The sequence below is a fragment of the Microcebus murinus genome, chromosome 26 (assembly GCF_040939455.1).
Source record: "Microcebus murinus isolate Inina chromosome 26, M.murinus_Inina_mat1.0, whole genome shotgun sequence".
In the NCBI taxonomy this organism is placed as follows: Eukaryota; Metazoa; Chordata; class Mammalia; order Primates; family Cheirogaleidae; genus Microcebus; species Microcebus murinus.
This window is the reverse complement of record NC_134129.1, coordinates 10008819-10029525: the sequence shown is the minus strand read 5'-3', so window position 1 is coordinate 10029525 and position 20707 is coordinate 10008819. Positions and strand designations below refer to the sequence as shown.

Here is a 20707-nt window from a genome sequence, read left to right as displayed (position 1 = left end):
GGTAAATAGTGTTTAGAAGTTTAGAAGTTTAGAAATTAGAAGTTTCTTCATTCCACCTTCTCAACACACACATCTTAGACACACACAACAAATGAATACAGACTTACTTCTTTTTTAAAGTAAACAAAATATGGTTTGGCTTACAGATACTAAAAAAAAAAATAATTATCTCTATTTCTAATTACTGATAAATGTAGCATAGAAGAGACTGGTTACAAAACAAATCAATAGAATTTAAATTACATTAAAATATGTAATTTTGGCATTCCAGAGCAGAGAAAGTCCTTAAAGGCTAGCACATCAGAACTCTCTGATTTCCTTAGCCTATTCTTTACAGCTAGAATTCCTTTTTCCTCTCTTGTCCCCTATAGTGACTTTCTTCCCTAAAAAGCCTTCCTTGGTGCCCTCTACCAACATTGAGCAGATACTCCTCTATGCTTGAGTCACCCGTCCACATCCCTATCACTGTTTTTATCACATAATAAGCATTGATAAATGTGAGTTCTTCGAGGAAATCAGAATATATTCTATCTTTGATTCTGCTATATCTTTGACGGGATGAAGTTTAGTATAATAAGGTATAGCGTTTCCATTTTAAGTACTAATTTTAGCGTATCATTTATACTCTATAATAATCTAATACTCTATAATACTCTGTCATTTATACTCTATACTCTAACAAAAGCGTATATTTAAAACGTTTCATATAAAGTTATATTGGAATATTACATTGTCATAAATTGAGGAAATTATGGACTCATCCAAAATCGAATATATAAAGAGCTAAAAATAATGTACATACTGTTAGTGAATCATGTAAATTTGAGAATGTATAACCAATATAATGAAGTGTCCCTTTGTTGTTATTGATAGTAGAGGTATGATTTAAGGCAGTTAATTTTTCTATGCCTTATTCGATTAAAAAAACAGTAATGAAAATTTTAAATATAGTAAAAATGTTTCCCCAAGTGGATATATTTTTCTGATTGAAAACATCAACTAAAAAAAGTATGCCTCTTTTTTCCCTGTAATTTTATACTACAGCTAGGATTAAGAATTTAATCAGCAATGCTATAAAGAAATGCAGTTATAAACTATTTTGAGGTAATAAATTTAAAATATTTTGATAAAGTTGGAAATTTAACCTTTTTTAAAAGAAAGAAACTTCAAAGCAATATAGATTTAAAAGAAATGCTTAACCCAAAATGTTACCTTTTTTTGCTTAAATATTCACTGTCTATTTCTGATCTCTCTCCTCCACCTTCTCCCACTTCCTGCAGCCCACTCTCCTTAATTTCCTCACTAGTCTTCTGCCTAAGAAACAATAGCTACAATACTCTTGCACCAATAGGCTACTTTATATCAAATTAATGAAGCTAAAAATAGTGTCTTAAAGGGCTTAAGTGTATGTTCTTTGAACTAAGAGCTAGTACCACTATGATGTGGTTGGAAGGGTGTGTGTGTGTGTGTGTGTGTGTGTGTGTGTGTGTGTGTGTGTGTGTGTGTTTTAAAAGTCTCCAGTTATGCAGAATTTCAAGCTTGACAGTATGAATGTAATTATTTTATGTGTAAAATATATGCTGAACAGACTTTCTTATATCTGTAGGGCAAGGAATTAATTATATTATCTAAACATAAAACTCACATTTTATACCTTAGTTCTTAGCTGAAATGAATTACTTGCTAACGCAAGTTAATATCTAATTGACTAGGTACGAAAAGAGTATGGGAAATGCCTGCGAACACATTGCTGTAGTGGCAAAAGTACAGAGAGTTCCATTGGTTCAGGGAAAACATCTGGTTCCCGAACTCCTGGACGGTACTCCACAGGCTCACAGGTAAACAATATTTGTTCATTGAAATTAAGTTATCTCTTCCCTATATCCTGTTATGGCTTGCTGTCCTTTCTGATCAGTCCAGTTTTCTATGCCAGATGTTTAACATATCACGTTTGTTGTTGCTGTTTAGTATGTCTCACATGAGAATAATTCTGATAAAAATTAAAGAAACCAAAACTGTAATAAAATTATGAAATTTAGGGTCTAACTTTGCATAATAGTTAATGACTTCCAATTGTTTCTAGTTGAATGAGTATAGCTGGCAAAGAAAGGAGTTTTCTACTTTACCCAAAATTCAAAGAAAGTAATATTTTATATTGTAGGGAACGTGGGCCCTTGGCCCTCAAAGGTTTGCTCAAAAATCACTGAAATGGGGCAGATTGGTTAATAGGAGAAAAGACATATAAATTTATTTAACATGTATACATGGGAGCCTTCAGAATGAAGGTGCAAGGGAAATTGTCCATTTTTATGCCTAGATTCAATGGAATATGGACATGTAGAAATGTGATTAGACAAAAAGGGTATGATCCATGTTAACAGGCTGAGCGGGGAAACCCAGCAAGACCTGTCTGTCTGTCTAGATTCTTCTTGGCCTTTCTGGGTTTGCATTCCTTCTCTCTGTATGTAGAGAAGGGCCTCCCTGGTAGTAATCCTTAGACCAGTCTCTAAGGATTACTCCCATCCATCCAGACGAGATATAGCTGCATAGTCCCTCACCAGAGAAATTTTAAACTTTTAGGTAAACTTTGTGACATTTTTCCAAGGCCACCATGTCAACCCAAAGGTCATTACAGAGAAATGTTAGCAACTCCAGGATGCTAAAAGGAGCCAGTCACATAACAGGCATAGGATTGTGAGAGTCATGAGTGAATTTGGGTTCAGACTAGCAGACTAATATTTTTTAAGACTGCGTGATTCTGTAGGAAAAAGAGTCATGTTTTCAGTGTTAATTGAAGTTTTCTGTGGGAGGCTTGAGTTTAAACTGATAAAGTTATAAATCAAGAATTATTTTTTTCCTAACCTATAAATCAAATTATTTTTTCATAAATTTGGTTGTTTTATGTAAAATAGAAGTGATTGCTTCACATGTTCTTTGATGGATGTTCAATTGGCTTGTAAGCATAATAGATAAAACTTCCCAACAAAATTCCATTTGTGTGCTTAGAAAATTAAATTTCCTTATAACTTTTGAATACTATTTATAAATTTAATATATCTGATTCTCTCAAACACATGAACTGTCAGACTGGACAGTCATACACATCTAACTAGCACTCAAACAGCTCATACAAATCAAAGAGTAAACGATGTTTTCATAAACACTTTCCTCAAAGTCAATGAAGTTTTCTTTTATCTTACAAAGAAAAACATGTATTTAATATCAATCTAATATTTCCAATTAAAATTTGAAAAATTAACATATAACTATAAAATATATCAGACTACAATACTTGGACAATGACATTTATGAAACTTATTTTTAAATATAAAACACAATTATGAATCTGAATTTGATTTATTATTTCTATACCATAATGAGGTTGTAGAATTGCAAGTCAGGGGAACACATATACCAACTCAGATGGGCAGAGATGTCCGAGTTTAGAATGACTAAATTTGCCAGTCAGAGATCTGAATTCTCACGTAAGAGTGGGGGCAAACCAGGATGATACTTACAGCATGAGCTTTTTCTTATAATCATGCCTATAATTTTAAACTGGTATTCCTTTGCCCCCCACCCTGTCTTTTGTAATAATAACCTTTCTCACAACTTTGAAATTGCTAAGATTCTTCACATCATCCAGCCTGATTAAATCCTGCATGCATTTCATGTTACTGAGCTCATCAGCCATCTTCCTATAGTCATTTTATTAACATAGACCATTAATAAAATAATATTTGGTAGTTTCATTTATTAAGTTACAACATAGTTATGCAATGCTTAGCAGTACTTGTACGAGATAAGACAGTGCAGCTTAATAGGATAATGATAAACTTGATGGGTGGGTGTACTTTGGTTTGAGTAATAGCCTTGCCACATACCAGCTCTAACACAGAACAAGTTCTTAAGCTCATTGACCCTCAGTTTTTTCACCTGTAAAATGGTGAGAATCATACTGATTTCTTAGGTTGCTAGAAAGATTGACTTACTGTATACAAAACAGACTAAATTGTGGGTGTTCAGTAAATGGTAGCTGCTACCATTTATTAATGTCATTGCAGAATATGATTTTATATATGTAGTTTAAAGCTGTATTATATTTTTTCTCACTCTTATAGTTTGTGACATCACGATTCTACTCTTGGTTATAAAAACTTATCTTGTTTTCTTATACTTAATATAATACTAATTCTGATTAACTATGACAATCCAATCTTACATAAAGTGATAGTTACTTAAATCCAGTCTGTTTAGTTAAAACAAGTAAATGCATTTCATGTTAATTGTGCTCTCACATAAGCAAATGCTAAAATATTCACTGATATGAAGGCAAAATTTAGACAGTATAGATGCATTTTTTTTTATCAGAAACCTTTTAAAATAATCTTTATATAATACCAGCAATCCTCCATGCTCTGGGGATAAAATGGTTAAAAGACAGACAACCTTTCCTATAATCTTGAACTTTAATTCTAGTATTAGGAGACAGAAAATTTATTAATAAACTAACAATCCCAAAATATCAGATTGTGAAAGTTGGCAGAGAACCAAATATGTGGTGGTATAAAGTAGCTAGGTAGCTACTTGGGCTAAGTGCTAGAGAAAGGCTATCTTAAACATAGTGTAGAACCTGGAACATAGAAAGAATTAATTGATTAATATATACACACACATATATTAATATATACAGATACATATATATGCTATTTACTATGCCAGGTATGTGACACATCAATGGACAAAAAAGACAAAAATTTTGTTCACATAGAACCTCAAGTCTAATGTAGACATTAGACATAAAATATTAGACATTAAATGGATACACATTAAATATACATATAAGAATTGAGTATATTATATAATACATGGTGTTGTAGAAGACATTAATGACTTGGGCGGGGAGGTAGGGTAAAGGAGACTGAAATTGTGACTGGATTGGGTGGGTAGAATACATTTCTAGATAGGGCAGTCTAGTTAGGCATGTTTAATGAGAAAATATTTGAGCAAAAAGTTAAAAAGATGAAGGGATTATGCATATCTGTATCTGGAGGAAGAGCACTTCAGGCAGAGAAAATAACCAGTGCCAAGCCCTAAGGCAGAAAGATGCCTGGCATTTAAGGAACAGCAAGGGAACAGGTGTGTCCGTAATAGATAGGTAGGGGAGACTATTTGGAGATGAGATTATGGGGGCAGCTCATATAAATGTCACCTTACAACAGTAGCTTCATCAATTCTCAGTTAAGATGCTCCTTCTTCAGTGCATTATTCTTAAACTCCCTAGACAAGGACATATCCCCTAATATGTACAACTTTAAAAATCTTTTTGATTTTTTTGTAGTATAAAAAACATTCAAAGTACACTAAAAATGAGTATATGGCACAATGAATTATTACCACTCCCCAGGTCAAATATTAGAATATTGGGAGTACTACAGAAACTCTTTGAACCCTTCCTTTTCAATCAGTAACCTCCACATATAACCATAAATTTAACTTTTAACAGTACATACATTTTATCTTGCATGGGTTTGATACTATTCACATGAAATCATCCAGCACATATTGTTTTGTTTTCCTTCTTTCCTCTGTCATCTATGTTACTGCAGGAGATTGTTTCTTTTTATTTTCATTGCTGTATAGTATTCTATAATTTATTCATCCATTCTACCATTCATCGTTATTTGAGTTGTTCATAGTTTTCATCTATAACATTTAATCTTTCAATGAAGATTTGTGAGCATGTTGTGAGCATTTTGTTTTGCACAAAAATAAGTGCAGATTTTACTTAATCTGTCACATGACTAGTCTAGCGGTTGCATGAAAACTAAGATGTTTTGTGTTTACATTTCCCCTTGGTATCTCCTAGTTAGTATTTGGAAAGCAGTAGAGGGTAATTAATATTTGTAATCAAGTAATTAATTAACTAATAAAACAAATGTGAGAGATTTGTTCTCTTCATTGTCATTCTGTTTATTAGTTTTCTGTGTGTGTTTGTGTGTGTGTTTGCCAACCTAGGGAAAATGTGATATCTAACAATAGTTCTGAAGAATAAACATGTTGCAAGATTCAAAAAACCAGTCATCTAATATTCCAAGATTAGCTACTCCTATTATTCAAGGAGTCCTAATATATTTGCAACATAACCCATTTGTGAGCCTAGTTTCACGATTAGTAGTAGCAATATTGGTTATAATTATTTTATCCTTAGAAAAGCTTCTGAAAATACTGTTTCTTCCTCACAAGATTGTTAATACATTTTTGATCTCTAACTCAATAAAATGGCAAAATAGAATAAAATAGAAAAAAAAACTCCCCCAAATGGAAAAATATTGCAATGTTTTCTTGAATTATCTGACTCTTAGAAATATGGATGTAAGAATATCAATAATAATGTAAGAATTTTCAGTTATCTATAAAACTTCCTACTGAAGCAATGAATAGGGGTGAAACCTCTATCTTTATCTCCTTCAAAAGAAGGAAAAGTCAGGATAGTATGTCATCTCTAAAATTATATTGATCTCTTCATAAAAGTGGTGGAAAATGTAAATTCAGTAGCATTTTAATAACATTCTATGTTCTTTCTTAATAAATTCTCTCTTGCAAGATTCTGATTTCTTAAACTAAATCTTAATAAAACTGGCAACTTAATGCCTATGGAAACATTTCTATTGCAATAAAAGTTACAGTGAAAATAATTTGTTTTACCTTGGAAACTAAAATTTTCTGATTCTAACTATCTAGAGTACACTTCTATATATTAATATCTTCAACATATTTAAACTGGTATAGTGCTTTACATTTATTCCTTTTTGATAGTTATAATTATCTTTGGTATAGGCATTTAGGAATACTCTTAATGAGACCCATATATTACCATGAGTGTTATTTCTAATGCTCTCATGCTTTCTGTGCTTCAAGCATGTAGAAGTTGCTTATTTGCCAGATGCTAGAAACAAAGGTCTCATATACCTATGACAGAAAGAAAAAGAATGATTTGTGTGAAAATTCTCTGCTTCGTGAGTTCATTTCCTTTCTTCCTTTTCACCTACCTAGAGCCGAATCCGTAGAATGTGGAATGACACGGTCCGAAAGCAGTCAGAGTCTTCCTTTATTACTGGGGATATAAACAGTTCAGCGTCACTCAACAGAGGTAATTAGAAATGATTTTTCATATTTATTACTTTTCTGATTACTTTAAGAATTTCTTAAATGCATTGCTTTATTTTCGACTTCTGGGTCTGATAGGAATATTGCAAGGCTATAAAACCTGTTTGAGTATAGCAGTATCTTCCATAATTCATAAGCCACTTTTTTAAAAATCCTGAATTTTGGGGAAATCCTTTCTGAAAGGAAGTTAGAAAACGAGAAACTTCTTTTCCTAGTCATCTGCTACTGCTATAAACTGGTGAGCTGTCAGGGCTCATTGGAAGCAGCGAAAATGGGCAATTATGTGGCTATATAGTCTGCTAAGCATCATAGAGTTCCACATTGTCTCAGGCATAAAGCAATTTCATAGTCTTTGTGAAAGGAAAAATATACTGTCTAATACATACTTAACGCAACCTGTGTACTTGGGGGAAAAATCTTATCTAATCTTAATATCTAAAAGACTTATCTGGATAATATTCAATATTTAAAGATCTAGGAGGAAAAAAATACTTTTCTGTATATCATAATTTTCTTGTGTGTATGTGCTTATTGTTAAAATACTCCCTGGACGTCATTTAGACTTTTGAAATGAAGTTCCCTAAATCTACTGTTTTGTTTGTTGATTTTTTTTCTTATTCTTTGCGCGTGTGCTAGCACTCTCTCTCTGTCCCTGTGGGTGTGGGGTGTGTATGTGGGTATGATTAGAATTAATTTGAAGTAAAAATGACTAGATTTATGGAGAGCAAGAGGATGCTACACTCAGCAATGGGAACCATTTGCAATATAGTTTCATGTGGGAAGGTGGCATTTATATGAACTTAAGTTAAGATCAACATTATTTTTTACCCCCAAACTGGAATTACTAGTTTGTTTTCAACCTGTTTCTGTGAGCTTTTTGTTACATTTAATGCTAATTAAGAACAAATGATGTAATAATTATGGCTTATGATTAACAAAGACTCAGATGCTGGTGCTATTAATTATTTTTACTCAAGTAAGTTGCATCTAATTTATATAAAGGAAGTTAGGAAAGGCAGTGTCCAAATTGGATTTGATACAGGGATCTATGTTTTAATATCTTAATTGAATTTCATATGTTATTTGGGCAATGATATAGTAACAATAATGCAGTGAGGATTTTAAATTATCTATATCACATTTGCTTGCTTAGTAAGGACAATGAGTAGGAATATTCCTCCAAATATAAAGAAAATATATTAAAATAAAACAACTACCTTCTTGTATTTTGTTTCATTATTAGTTTTTTTATTTGCTAGAATACATTTCTGTAGACAAACTCTCTCAAGTATTCTTCTCTTGTTCAATTTAGTTTTAATCCTTAGTTTGTGAACATTTATTTAAATATAAGTACTATAATGTTTTGACATTCATTTTGCAATCATAAAGAAGAAATTACTTAGAAATGCTTGCAAGGCCTAGGAATTAATTTGCTTCCATAGTGACTAATTTTTCTTTATTCTTTAATAATCTCATACATAGAGAATTTACTGTGCATTCCTAGAAAGGAAGCTATCCTTATCAATAGGATTTATTTTTAGACATATCTCACATCTAATGGTCACAGTAGCCATAGAATAATTGTTTCAACAAAGATGAGGAAATATGATTTTAATGACGTACTGTTTATTTGCCCATTGTAAGGATGGGTAAAATAATTATTTTGTCTACCATTGCTATCTAAATTTCCATAAAAATAGCAAGCAACATAACTTGGTAAAAGCTGCTTTAAATGGATTATTTTTATGACTTTACAGTCTATCACATTATATAATACTGCTATTTAGTTTCTTCTTAATTCCTTCTCAGATTTCATCAACTTGGAATATAGTCGATATGTGGATGGCTGGGTCTAGTTGAATAAATTTTAAATAAAATAATATTTTATAATATATTGACTGGTCATATATTTAAGTCTGTTTATTAAAATATCTAGTTTTAAAAGATATATCTAAAGCTATTACAGGAAGGCCATAAACTTTTTTGTGACATGGAATAAATTACTTTAATGCTGACTTTGAGTAGTGGGTAAAAGGATAAATTGAATCGATAATTTAAAGTGTGCCCAGGTAGTGATCTTTTCCATTGAAACACATACTCTTCCTTTCACTTAATGACTTTAATGATGCTAGAAATCATAGTGATCTTCTTTATTTCCTATATTAATTAACTACACCCCCCCATCACAAAATCTTAGTTTTATTCTCATCTCATTATTTTTTATCTTAGATGAGTGGAGTACTTAAAATTTTATTTCTTCATATTATATCTCTGAAGATAGTCTTTAACCTCCTTCTTTAATCTTGTCTTATTTCCCAGGGTCCTATCTTCCCTGCATTCAGGCGTGTGTATCATATTTAGGTAGGTGACATCCAAGATTCATCTTTTCAGATCAACACCTTGGTCACTCCAGCGGCATAATTTTTTACTTCTTTTTTTCAAAAGATTATATTCTCTATTATTAAAATAAAAATTATAGATATTACATCTTTACATCTTCATATATTCTATCTTCCTATTCATTCTTAGTTTCTTACAGCTAGCATTTTTTTAAATTCAAACTCCATTTTCCTTTCTTTCTAAGTTAGATTCATTAAATCTCCTATTTTTGTCTTTGAAATACTTCTGGCCCTTTAAAACTACAAGTCGTTATCTAAAAATCACTTCTATTTTTTTTTTTACGTTAGGTTTGCTTTTCTATTCATTCCACTGCCCAATTCATCAAAAGGATGTTATTTTAAAATTTTGTATGTCTTATCATCTATTCTTAAAAATGAATCAATCATTATCATCTTTTGGATCCATTAAGAATGAAGAATCCACCATGCAATGCAGAACTACTTCTCAATGGTTTTTATTTTTTGAAACCATCTCTAATATTCTGTTCTTGAACCAACTTTTTGCATCATATGTATCAGATAACCTTGCTACATTTCCCAGTGTGATAAACTCGATTACTATTGGGATTTTACTCCTTGGAATCATGTGAAACCTTGGAAGATTTATTGATTTTTTTTTAATGAGTATAATAACTCTTATTTATTCTCTTTGGAAGTTTATTGTTTGGTCACTTCATCTCTTTAAAACCTTCCATTAAATCTGTACTTTAAATATCTATATTTATGAAGATGTTTCCCCAAATGTTTTCAATACATTTTCAAATATTTTTCTAAATGTTACATACTCAGGCAAATCCAGAATTCCTTGGGCCAATACTCCAGCGCTACTACCAAGTTAACTTAACCAATGCCACTACATACGCCAGTAGAAAGAGCTTTAGAAGAGCTGTGAAGTGATGGTTGATTACAGAAAGTTTCTACAAAGGTTCACTCTGAGACAAACCCAAGTTTTCACAAACTCATGAGACCACAGGAGGGTTTATTCATGGTTCAAGTAAATATTTATTATTTTGCTCATATTGTGAAGGTTTAGTCAGTGCTTAATTGCCAAGCTCCTCCCAGAGCTATTGGAAATCTAATCAAAATCCCTAGTAGCTCCAACTCCCTGGTAGTGGTGCAAATGATTTATAGCTAAAGTTGTCTTTCCAGCCCATGTCTCCTATCCATGATCTCTGCTGGCCAAACCTCATCTCCAACAATTTAGATTAATAACACCTCTAGAACTTGTATTTGATTAAAAAAAATGAAATGTTAGCTTAGAAATTTCCTCTGGCAGTTTAATTAATTGTTAAACATTTCTACTCTTTTTGTATCTCTAAATATAAATTAGAATATTTTCTGAAATTAGGTTTTATTAGGCTTTATCTCATCATAAATATTATAATTACCTTTCCCATTTTCTTTTTATTTAATTAGTTAGATTGAGGTCAGCAATTTCCATTTAAAAAATCAAGTTTTGCTAGGTAGCTCCTACCAATATGGAATCTTTGTTCAAATTACAAAAAGGTGCCCCAATCTCACTCCAGCTATGGATTTATTGCAAAAATATGCCCTCTGAGGGGTAGAATTTTAAAAAGGCATTATTTTTCCTTCTGGAACAATGGCTTGGCTTGCATCCTGGGTTTTTATTTCCCCCTAAACTCCTATCCTTGGTCTTGTCAACCTCCCACACAAGTTAATGTGATTTAGGTTTTTATGCATGGAGATCTAACCAGTAAGGCTTTACTGATTTAAGCCAAATATAGTTGTTATGTGTAGGAGGATTGAGCTGTAGATGGGTAGCCCTTATTTATTAATGCTGACGGATTCTCTTTTCAGGGTTCAGATCTGAATTAATCTGCACAAGCATTCTCAGTAAATTTATGTCTTCAGTAAAATTATGATTGCCTATGACAATGCATTTATTTTCATAGATTTTTAAGGATAAATTCTGGCTCTCAGCTAGTGGCACAACAACCTACTGAAAGGTGACCTCACCTGTTAGGAGCTTTTTTGATACCAAGGGGAAAGATGCTGCCATCAAGTAGGCATTTATATGTAGTTGATTTACTCATTGTAGTTTTAAGAAGGGACACTGATTAAAAGTCACTTTTAATCCAGTGGCTTTTGGCAAACTTCTTAACTTCTCAGGGTCTATGCAATAGGGAAATAAATAGCACCCACTTCAGAAGGTCCTTGAGAGGTGTAAGTAAGTTAATATATGTGAATTGCTTGCAACAGTGCCTAGAACATAATAAGAAATATTATAATAATTATTATTATTTTATTCAGAAGTTCACTTGTATTTTCTAATAAATGAAGACTTGTCCTTGGCAGTGCTTTCAAGTAATCAGATATTAAAATTCATCATTCACTACTGAAGGTTATTTTTTTTCTTTTTATTTTCCAGCAATAGGTGGGAGAAATGAGGTGGTTACCTGAATGTCAAGTAAAAGAAACAATAATTTAGCCAAGATAGTGCTACCCTTGAGGCTAACAAAAAGAATAAATGAATAAAGCTAAATTGTTGCTTCTAAATTAGAAATTGAATGCAGATTACATCTGCCTGGTTGTACTTTCTACTTTTGATTTGTAACCATGTCTTAGCATCAAAGAAGTAAAGGTGGTACATTTTTTTGTCCCTACCTTAGATGATGGTATAAGCAAACACTGCCTCCTCTTTTCTTCTGAGCCCTATCCTACCCTTCCAAAGCTTAGAGAACACTGGTTCAATTCAGACAGCTTTGCTAAAGAACCAGTTATGTTCTTTAGCAGGGCTGTGACTCAGACTTGTTTTTAACTCATGTCTTCTCAGAGCCTGTATTGTCTTTCTTGGGAGGTTGGTCACTGAGGCAGAAGAAACTTTACAATAAATCACCTGCCATCTCATTAATATTCAGGCTTCTACACATATTTTGCTTTTATATTTTTAAAGAAAAATGCAAATGAAAAAATGTAAGTGGTGTTTTACTGTGATTAATGATTTATATAAATCAAAACTACCAGGGTGAAACACACACTCATTCACTGCACTTTATTAATGTCAATAAATATAATTTGGCTTATATGCATGAAATATGCCATATTGCCCAAAAGCCTTACTTTTCTGAAGGATTATAAAATCATTTGTTGTAAATATTAACCAGCTCCTAATACAATCTGACATCTATTTATGAAATTTGCAAAAACAGTTATTAATATCCCCATAGTACTTACATAGCTAACAAATCAGAGTAGCTTGTATAACAAACTATTTTCGTTTTAACAGGCAATATGATCATATGAATGTAAATATAAGTACCCTATGGCATGAGTGAAGTTTTCTTTTGAGATTCACCATTATGTCTAGTATGTCTGTAATTTTGTTCTTCTTATTATTGATGTGTTAATGAGGCAACAGTGTTCTCTGTGTTAATTTCTTTTCTTTGTATCTGTCATCAATAGACATAATCGGGAAAGGAACAATAAAACAAGGAAATCTGTGTTAGGAAAATCAGTTTAATGACACAAAGGCAAAATAGGTACAGATTTAAAAAGTGAGATGGTGAGTCAAATAGATAAACAATGCTATTAATATACTAATTTTTAAGCCAAGAACGCCAAATAATTTTCAGAATGAACTCTCCATTCATGTGGCAAAATGACATCTATTAGATATTGATTTCCAGTCAATCGGGGGCAAAGGTTCTTGCTATAAATGCTTGGCAGGATCTGAAAAAGAAAAACTTTTCAGTGCTTACTCAGCAAGTCCTCTTATGCATTGCTCTCAACTTTGTGATATGACTCCTTCAAATAATCCAGTCTCTCACCGCCAACGATACAATAGTAAATGTGGCTTGAATGTACTATTATTATTATTTAAAGTTTTTTATGCATCCCTTTGCAAAGAGAGTTTTTTTCTTAATCTATGTAAAGTCCTCATTGATTTATTATCTTATTGCCTTACATATAGTTAGCAGTAAGTCTTACCTCTATTATAAATGAAACAAGCTGCAGTGAGACACCTTGGTAACTTCTAAATGTGCTATAGAACATTTCAACTGAGCCTTTACTGTTGTTTCATGTAAGTTACTGAGGATGTAATATTTCCAAAAATATGTCTTTTTAAATGCTAGATATGGAGATTCCAACACAGGAATTGCTGATATTCTTTTTTTCTAACAGAACACAATATGCCTCTTTATAGTTCTGGGTAAATTTGGTGTTTCTCCTTTAGCACGTGTGTGGCTATCATTTGCATGTTGTACTCTGTTCATTATTCATTATTTGTTTTCTTTATAACCATGGAGCAACTGGGTTTCTTGGTAAAGTAACTTGTCCAAGATCACATGGCTAGTAAAAGACAAAATCTAGATTCCAAACAAAATCTTTCTGACCACAAAGCCCTACTCATAACAAAAATATTCATATTTTTCATATAATGACAATTTTTCATGAAGCTTGTCAAAGATTATAGATAAACATTTTTTTCAGGAGTGTATTTCAAAGTGTCCTTTATCTTTATTACCTAATATGGAAATTAAATATTCTTAACTGTGCATATTCACATCCTTATTTCTTAAATTTCTAAATATGCTATTCATTTGCTTCCACTTAATTTTGTTATAAGTACAGTTTTTTAGATTAGGTTCATTCTACCCATGTACAAAAGAAAGGCTTCAAAAAGCTGACTATATGAAGAGATAGATTGGCAAATGACATTATTTTATAAAACTATTTGATATGGAATATATTGAATTACTACACATATTACTCAATTGTAGAGCTTAGGTTGTAAGAAGAATTTCATTGTTATTCTTCTTTTCTTCCCTGGAAGCTTTCAAAGTATTTTATTGGTAGATCCTTTTTTCTTTAATTTTAAATTTGTATATTTTAGTAAAAAGATGAACATTTTGGTCAGGGCGAAGATTATGTTAAAAAGTAGGTAAGGCCGGGTACAGTGGCTCATGCCTATAATCCTTGCATTTTGGGAGACCAAGGCAGGAGGATTGCTTAAGGCTGGGAGTTCAAGACCAGCCTGAGCAAGAGTGAGACGATGTCTCTACAAAAAACAGAAAACTTAGCTGGAATGGTGGCATGTGCCGGTGGTCCCAGCTACTCAGGAGGCTGAGGCAGGAGGATCGCTTGAATCCAGGAATTTGTGGTTGCAGTGAGCTATGATGATACCATTGCACTCTAGCCTGGGCAACAGAATAAGACCCTGTTGCTAAAAAAAAAGAAAAAACAGGTGAAAGACTTGTGCCTATAATCATTTAGTAATAGAAAGGATATAACTTTTCCCAGATCTTTGAACTCCTAAATTTGACATTCCTTGAAACTGTGTTATTTTCTGCCTGGGACACATAGTAATGCCTGGAATAAGTATAAAATATATTTCAGTTTAAATTTCAGCAAAAATGTTATAAATTAAACTTCTCATTACTTGTATGTACTGAGTCTGGTTTTAACAAAAACCATGAAATGTTTTATAATTAAATATCTAAAACCAAGCAAAACCTGAATTGTTTCTCTCATCTAGAAAACTTCCTACTATACTATAAACATAAAAGTTGTGATGATATAAATGCTGTATATGAAATTCAAAGTTGGCAGTTATCATTTGTTCAAATTATTTTTTCTAAGAAATAAGTTATATGAATTTATATCTGTTATATTGAAGTAAATAGGAGTTAATTACATGAAAAATTAAAAAGTGAAAGCAAGATATATGTTTAGAAATGAAAATCCTTATTGGGGAAAAAAAAAGATATTTAAATTGTCATTCTCAGCAATTGTGTAGATTCCAATTAAACTAGCTCCTGTTGAATTGCATATACAGGCTTGCACTTTGTATAGCTCAGCCTTGTATACTGCATACCATTTAAAAGTAACAGTTTATGTGCTAGGTTCCCCTATGGTTTTCATAATATGCTATCTTCATAATTTATTGTTATAAGGAATGTAGATGCTTCAGAACGTAAGAGAAGTTAGCTTATACTTTCATAAAAGGTCATTTACAACCCTAAAAAATCGCTGGATACTTAAGAAAAAGTTGAGAAGATTTCTAGATTGAAAGAAGATAGTCAATCTTGATTTTAAAAAGTAGAAACAATATGTTTCCTGAATTAGCCTCAACAGACAGAACAGAGTTGATTATAATCATACGATAAAATAAGCCTTCTCTGAACAGCATTATAAAAAAGTCTCTTTATTCATAGAATCTTTAATTCATATTTATTTTTTTCAGTCATACTTTTTTTCAAATATAGGTTCCAATTTAAAAGCTCAGGTTTTAGTCAAGGCAAACCTTCTGCATGTAAGGATTACATAATTTGCAAAATATAAAAATTATGCCAATATTAGGTAGAGTTATACTAAAAGTCATATTTTCTTCACTTTAGTAAATTATATTTATTAAATAGTTGTACTTTCGTTTGTTCTGAAGTTTTTTTTAATTCAGTAAAAATACATAAACAATGTTTGATTTACAAATACAGATGTAGGATTGACTACCATTAGCAGATTGGCAAGAAAGAATCTAATTTAGAGAAAATGAATTGAGTAGCTACTGTGTGAATGACAAATATAAATTTTCTTTGCTCAATGCTTCTGATTTACTAGAAAGAAGTGTGGTTTACTGGTATTTTGCAATTTGGTTAAGCCAAATTGGCCTGTTATTTTTAGACTGAGTATTCTTTGTTTTGAGTAATATGCTGAAGTATTCAAAATGTCCACGTTAATAGAGCACAGAAATGCATGTCCTTGACCAAAAAAGGAGAGATTTAGAGATGAATACATGATTAATATAGATAGGTTCATCACTTCTACTGCAAACCGTCCACTTGCTCTGTTGTGAAGCAGATTCACCAAACATCTGAGTTGCAGTCCTACCACTGTTGGCTTAAGCAGTTAGAAAACCTAAGATCTCTGAGCAAGTTTATTTTCAGGTAAATATGTGAAAAATGTCATTGTATGTATCTAATGACATTAGTTTCTTCATCTGTAACATGCTGCATTTTGCGGTTGTGTTGTATCATATGGATAAAATAGTAAATGTAAAAATAATAACATTTTATAACTTCTAGAAAAAACATAGTTTAGATATTTTATATTAAATAAGGAGTTCTTAAAACCAAAATAACAAAATCACAAACTATAAGAAAAAGATAATGAGATTGTTGACTCAAATTTAAACAGTACTCCTAACAGGTAAGGCATTGGGAGAAGGTATAAACATATATAACAAAATCTTAGTGCCCATATTATATATACAAAAATTCTACAAATCGGTAAAGAAATCAACAGCCCAATATAAATGTAGGCAAAAGATAAGAGGAGGCAACTCACAAAAAAAGAAACCCTAATGGCTAATAAACATGAGAGATCACCTCTCTCTCTGGTAATGAGAAATGCAAATTTTCATTTCATACTCAGTCTGATTGGCAAAAATGTCAGTCTGACAATGCTAAATTCTAGCAAGAATTTGAGAAATACTGCTCCTGGGAGTGTGAATTTGTACAAACACATTTGACAGCGTTTTTGCAGTATGTTGTAAATTGAAAGTATGCATAACATATGACCCAGCAATTTGACAAAGTATTTACTGTAGAAAAACTCACGTGTCTGAACAAGAAGACACAGATAAAGCCAATTAGTGTGAGATAAGGTGAATGTAAAATGTAATTTTTAGGGTTCCCAGCTCTATAGCTTTGGATTTATATACTAAGATAAAGGCAACATCTCTGAATTCAGAATATTTCATTGTATATTGAACTAACAATAACATAATCTGTACTTTGAAGAAAATGTGTCATTGAAATCCATATTAATAGATTCCCAGTGAATGAATTAGCTATTAAAAGAAGCTGAAGTCTCTCCAAACCATTTGAATGAAATTTAATAGGCAGGTTGATTAAAATTTAATAGCAAACTTGTTGGCTATTAAAAGTGCATGATGTGATAAATCAAGATGTCAGCTCTTCAATTTATGACTTTAGAAAAAAATGATGAAAGAGCTCTTGGCTTTGAACAAAATATTTCTTCTTTGACACTTTGTAATTTCATTGTTTGAATGAAAACATTAAAAATGTAAACGTATGGTTTCTGTGGGTTTTAAAGTTATTTTACATAACTTCTAAGTGTAGATTCCATTAGTTTTTTGTTTTTTTTTTAAATAAATGACTTGGTCTTGATTTGTAGGGTTGTTCCTATTTTGTTAATATAATGTAGCATTATGAAGTTGAACTGATTATATTTTTGCACTCTCTGTAGATTGTGTTGATATTGTTTTGTTACACAGAAAAGCAAAAAATTGGAAACAAAATACTTAAAATAGAAAATTCCTACTTAATTAGTTCTCTATAGTTCTAGAAGCCTCTTCTGTTATCTATTTACTTTCAATTTTAGGTTTGTTTATTTTACATAATATTATTTTTTTATATTCATGTGTTAATTTAACAAAAATCATATGGGATTTGAATTAATGAACTCTTAGAAGGCTTCTAATAGAATTATGTTGAAACATTCTTGAGGGGATAGGATCCTTAAAAAATTTTGAAAATCACTGATTTAAATATGTTTAAGTAAAGCTACCAAAGTCATGTGAGACCTTGAATAAATTATAAATGTCTCAGCCTATGTTTCTTTATTTAGTAAACAATGGGGGTAGATTAGATGATGTTACAGTCTTATTTAGTTCTAAATTCTGAGTTATAATCTTTCTCCATAATGCTATATGACAGGTGATTAGGTGTTACTTATATATAAAATTTGTATTTTGAGTACTTCTAATTCATTTTTTCTAGTTTTCTTATTTATATTATAGTTCACCCACTAAGAAACTTACCTCTTTTTTTCTTTATACCCATTCTCTTAACTCTTTGTAAAGGAAATAAAAGCCATGGACCCTTTCACCAGAAAGAAATGCAAGCATGTGTATGTACAATTCAGCACACTGACAGATACCTATAGCATTTTACCTGTGATTTTAAGGATTTCACAACTTCATAGATATCTCCCTGTGAAAGATCCCTTACCTTACCTTGAACTGAAGGTAGCATATTCTAAATCTATGCAAAATACTATCATTATTAGACAGACTATTTTTACTTTAAAAAATGAAGTCCCCATTATGGGCCAAAATTAAGGTCTGAAGACAAAAATACAGAGTCATCACTCAATTGTAGCTCTGTTTTATACAAAACTCTGATTTATATACATTAATATATATAGTGAAAATGACGTCATAAAAATGTTTTGTCAAACCAAAGGAGAGAGAACCATGAGTTACTGGAATGGGGTAAAACTATTTTATTAGGATAAAAAAAAACAGAACATCTGCCATCCTATATGTTTATAAACAAAAAGAAGTTGAAAACTGAGACATATTGCTATATGACTATTGAAGAATGGTTGGATTCAGTTGGTTCATTAGATCACCAAGGTCTTAAATGATAAAATTTTGGCCATCCAATATGACCAAATAAGAATATAAGCACATTTAAAAAAAAAAAAAAAACGATGTCTGAGGGCAGAGCAGAGTGGCAATTTTAGTTAAAGAGCTTTTCAATATAGTTCTGTTAGCCTGCTGTCAAGAAGAAGCGTTGTTTGAATTATGTTTCTGAACGATATAATATAGATTGAAGTGAGATTCAACTGTCATCCTTTTTCAGATATGCTTTTTACTTCACAATTTCAGAGCACGCTGATCTGCCTTAGATTTACAGTCCTCAGTTACATACATCACACTGAACTAGCCCAGACAACGCTGTCATTCAGGGCTTCCCAACGTCAAAACACCTATTTTTGTAAGGGAAGAAATATCACAGTTTTATGTTAAACTGTACATTTGAAAAAAGGTTGACTTGTTATTATTCCATTCAAAATTCACTCATTCAAAAACTTTTATATCAGTATACATCTTCAGGTATAAATAAAGTAAAATAAAAAGAATTCTTCTTAAATGATTATAACTTAACACTTAATCCTTTTTAGTGGCATTAGGGTCTGATTTTCTAATTGTTAGTGAAGTTTCCCAAGTTTTTCAATGTGAGATATGAAAATCCTTTTTGCTTTGTATATTGCTTTCACCAGAAATAAAGATTTTATGCTTGGCCCTTTATTGACAGCTATGTTGATGATTCCCATATGTGGAAAATCAGTCTTAATTCCCTTTCTATGATTTTTATTAGAGAGCTTACCCTTGTTTCTTACAGCAATTAAGCAGGTATGACTAGACTATAGCTAAGATTTAGTAAGTAAGAGTAAGTAGTAATTAAAGAATAGCTATTTTTACATAGCCACTTTATATTTAACCCCAATCTGAGCTTTTTACATTGAGTCATGGAAGATTGTGGGTTTGCTTTTTGTTTTTGCTGTTATTATTATCTGCAGTTAACATTCGGGTAGCATTTTCGTACTTCCAAATAATACATGATTGTTTATTTCTACTTTAAAAGTTCCAACAGTGTAGTACCTATTTAGAAGGAAATAAAGAAATCATGTTAGGAAGTGGGAAATTGGCACTCTGAAAAAATTTACTCAGATTATAACACTACTCATAATTGACAAGTTGACTTTTAGTTTTATATTTTCAAGATGCCATTGATTTCACATATTTTCATTAATTGAGCAAATATTTTTTGCTCTCTAGGAACTCTTCTAGGCAGTCTTCTAAGCACTAGGCACTTGGTGTAGAGCATTGAAAACCCCTCTGTATTCTGTTTTCCTGGAACTTACATTCCTGCAAAAATTAGCACATAAACATTCCTTTCACATACATAATGTTGTAACTATCTCCCAGTCCCCCTTACCTCCCAACAAGAAAAAAAAAAAAAAAACTCCTACCAACCTATTTGTGTCTTCAAACTGACTAACCAGTAGGCTTAACTTTTCAGCTGAGAAACGGTGACAGTTGGTTGGTCTGTAAACACTGAACTAACTTCTTGGAAGTCTTCAGCAATTTCACAGCTATTAGAAGGGAGGTTTACAAATCAGGAGATAGTTGGAGGGAAAAGGAAGAGACACAGTAGACAGAATCCTGGAAGATAGTATCAGAATTCAAAATGACCTAAGTCAGTTGGGGAAACAGCCAAAAGCAAACAGGATAGACTTCAGCAAAGACAAGTGAGATGTAGTGTGGCCATAGAGAAAAGACAAAAGTAGCTTTGCCCATAAAAGAT

General features: G+C 31.7%; 1 protein-coding gene across 15 annotated transcripts in view; it reads left to right on the top strand.

The window, feature by feature from the left end:
* The window catches only part of ADGRL3 (adhesion G protein-coupled receptor L3), a 780724-nt gene that overhangs the window by 720177 nt on the left and 39840 nt on the right, over positions 1-20707 (top strand). For all 15 annotated transcript variants that reach the window (XM_075997934.1, XM_075997936.1, XM_075997926.1 and 12 more), the window contains 2 exons: positions 1713-1838; positions 7057-7153. In XM_075997934.1, coding sequence (XP_075854049.1) covers positions 1713-1838; positions 7057-7153 — 223 coding nt within the window. The remainder of the gene's footprint in view (positions 1-1712; positions 1839-7056; positions 7154-20707) is intronic.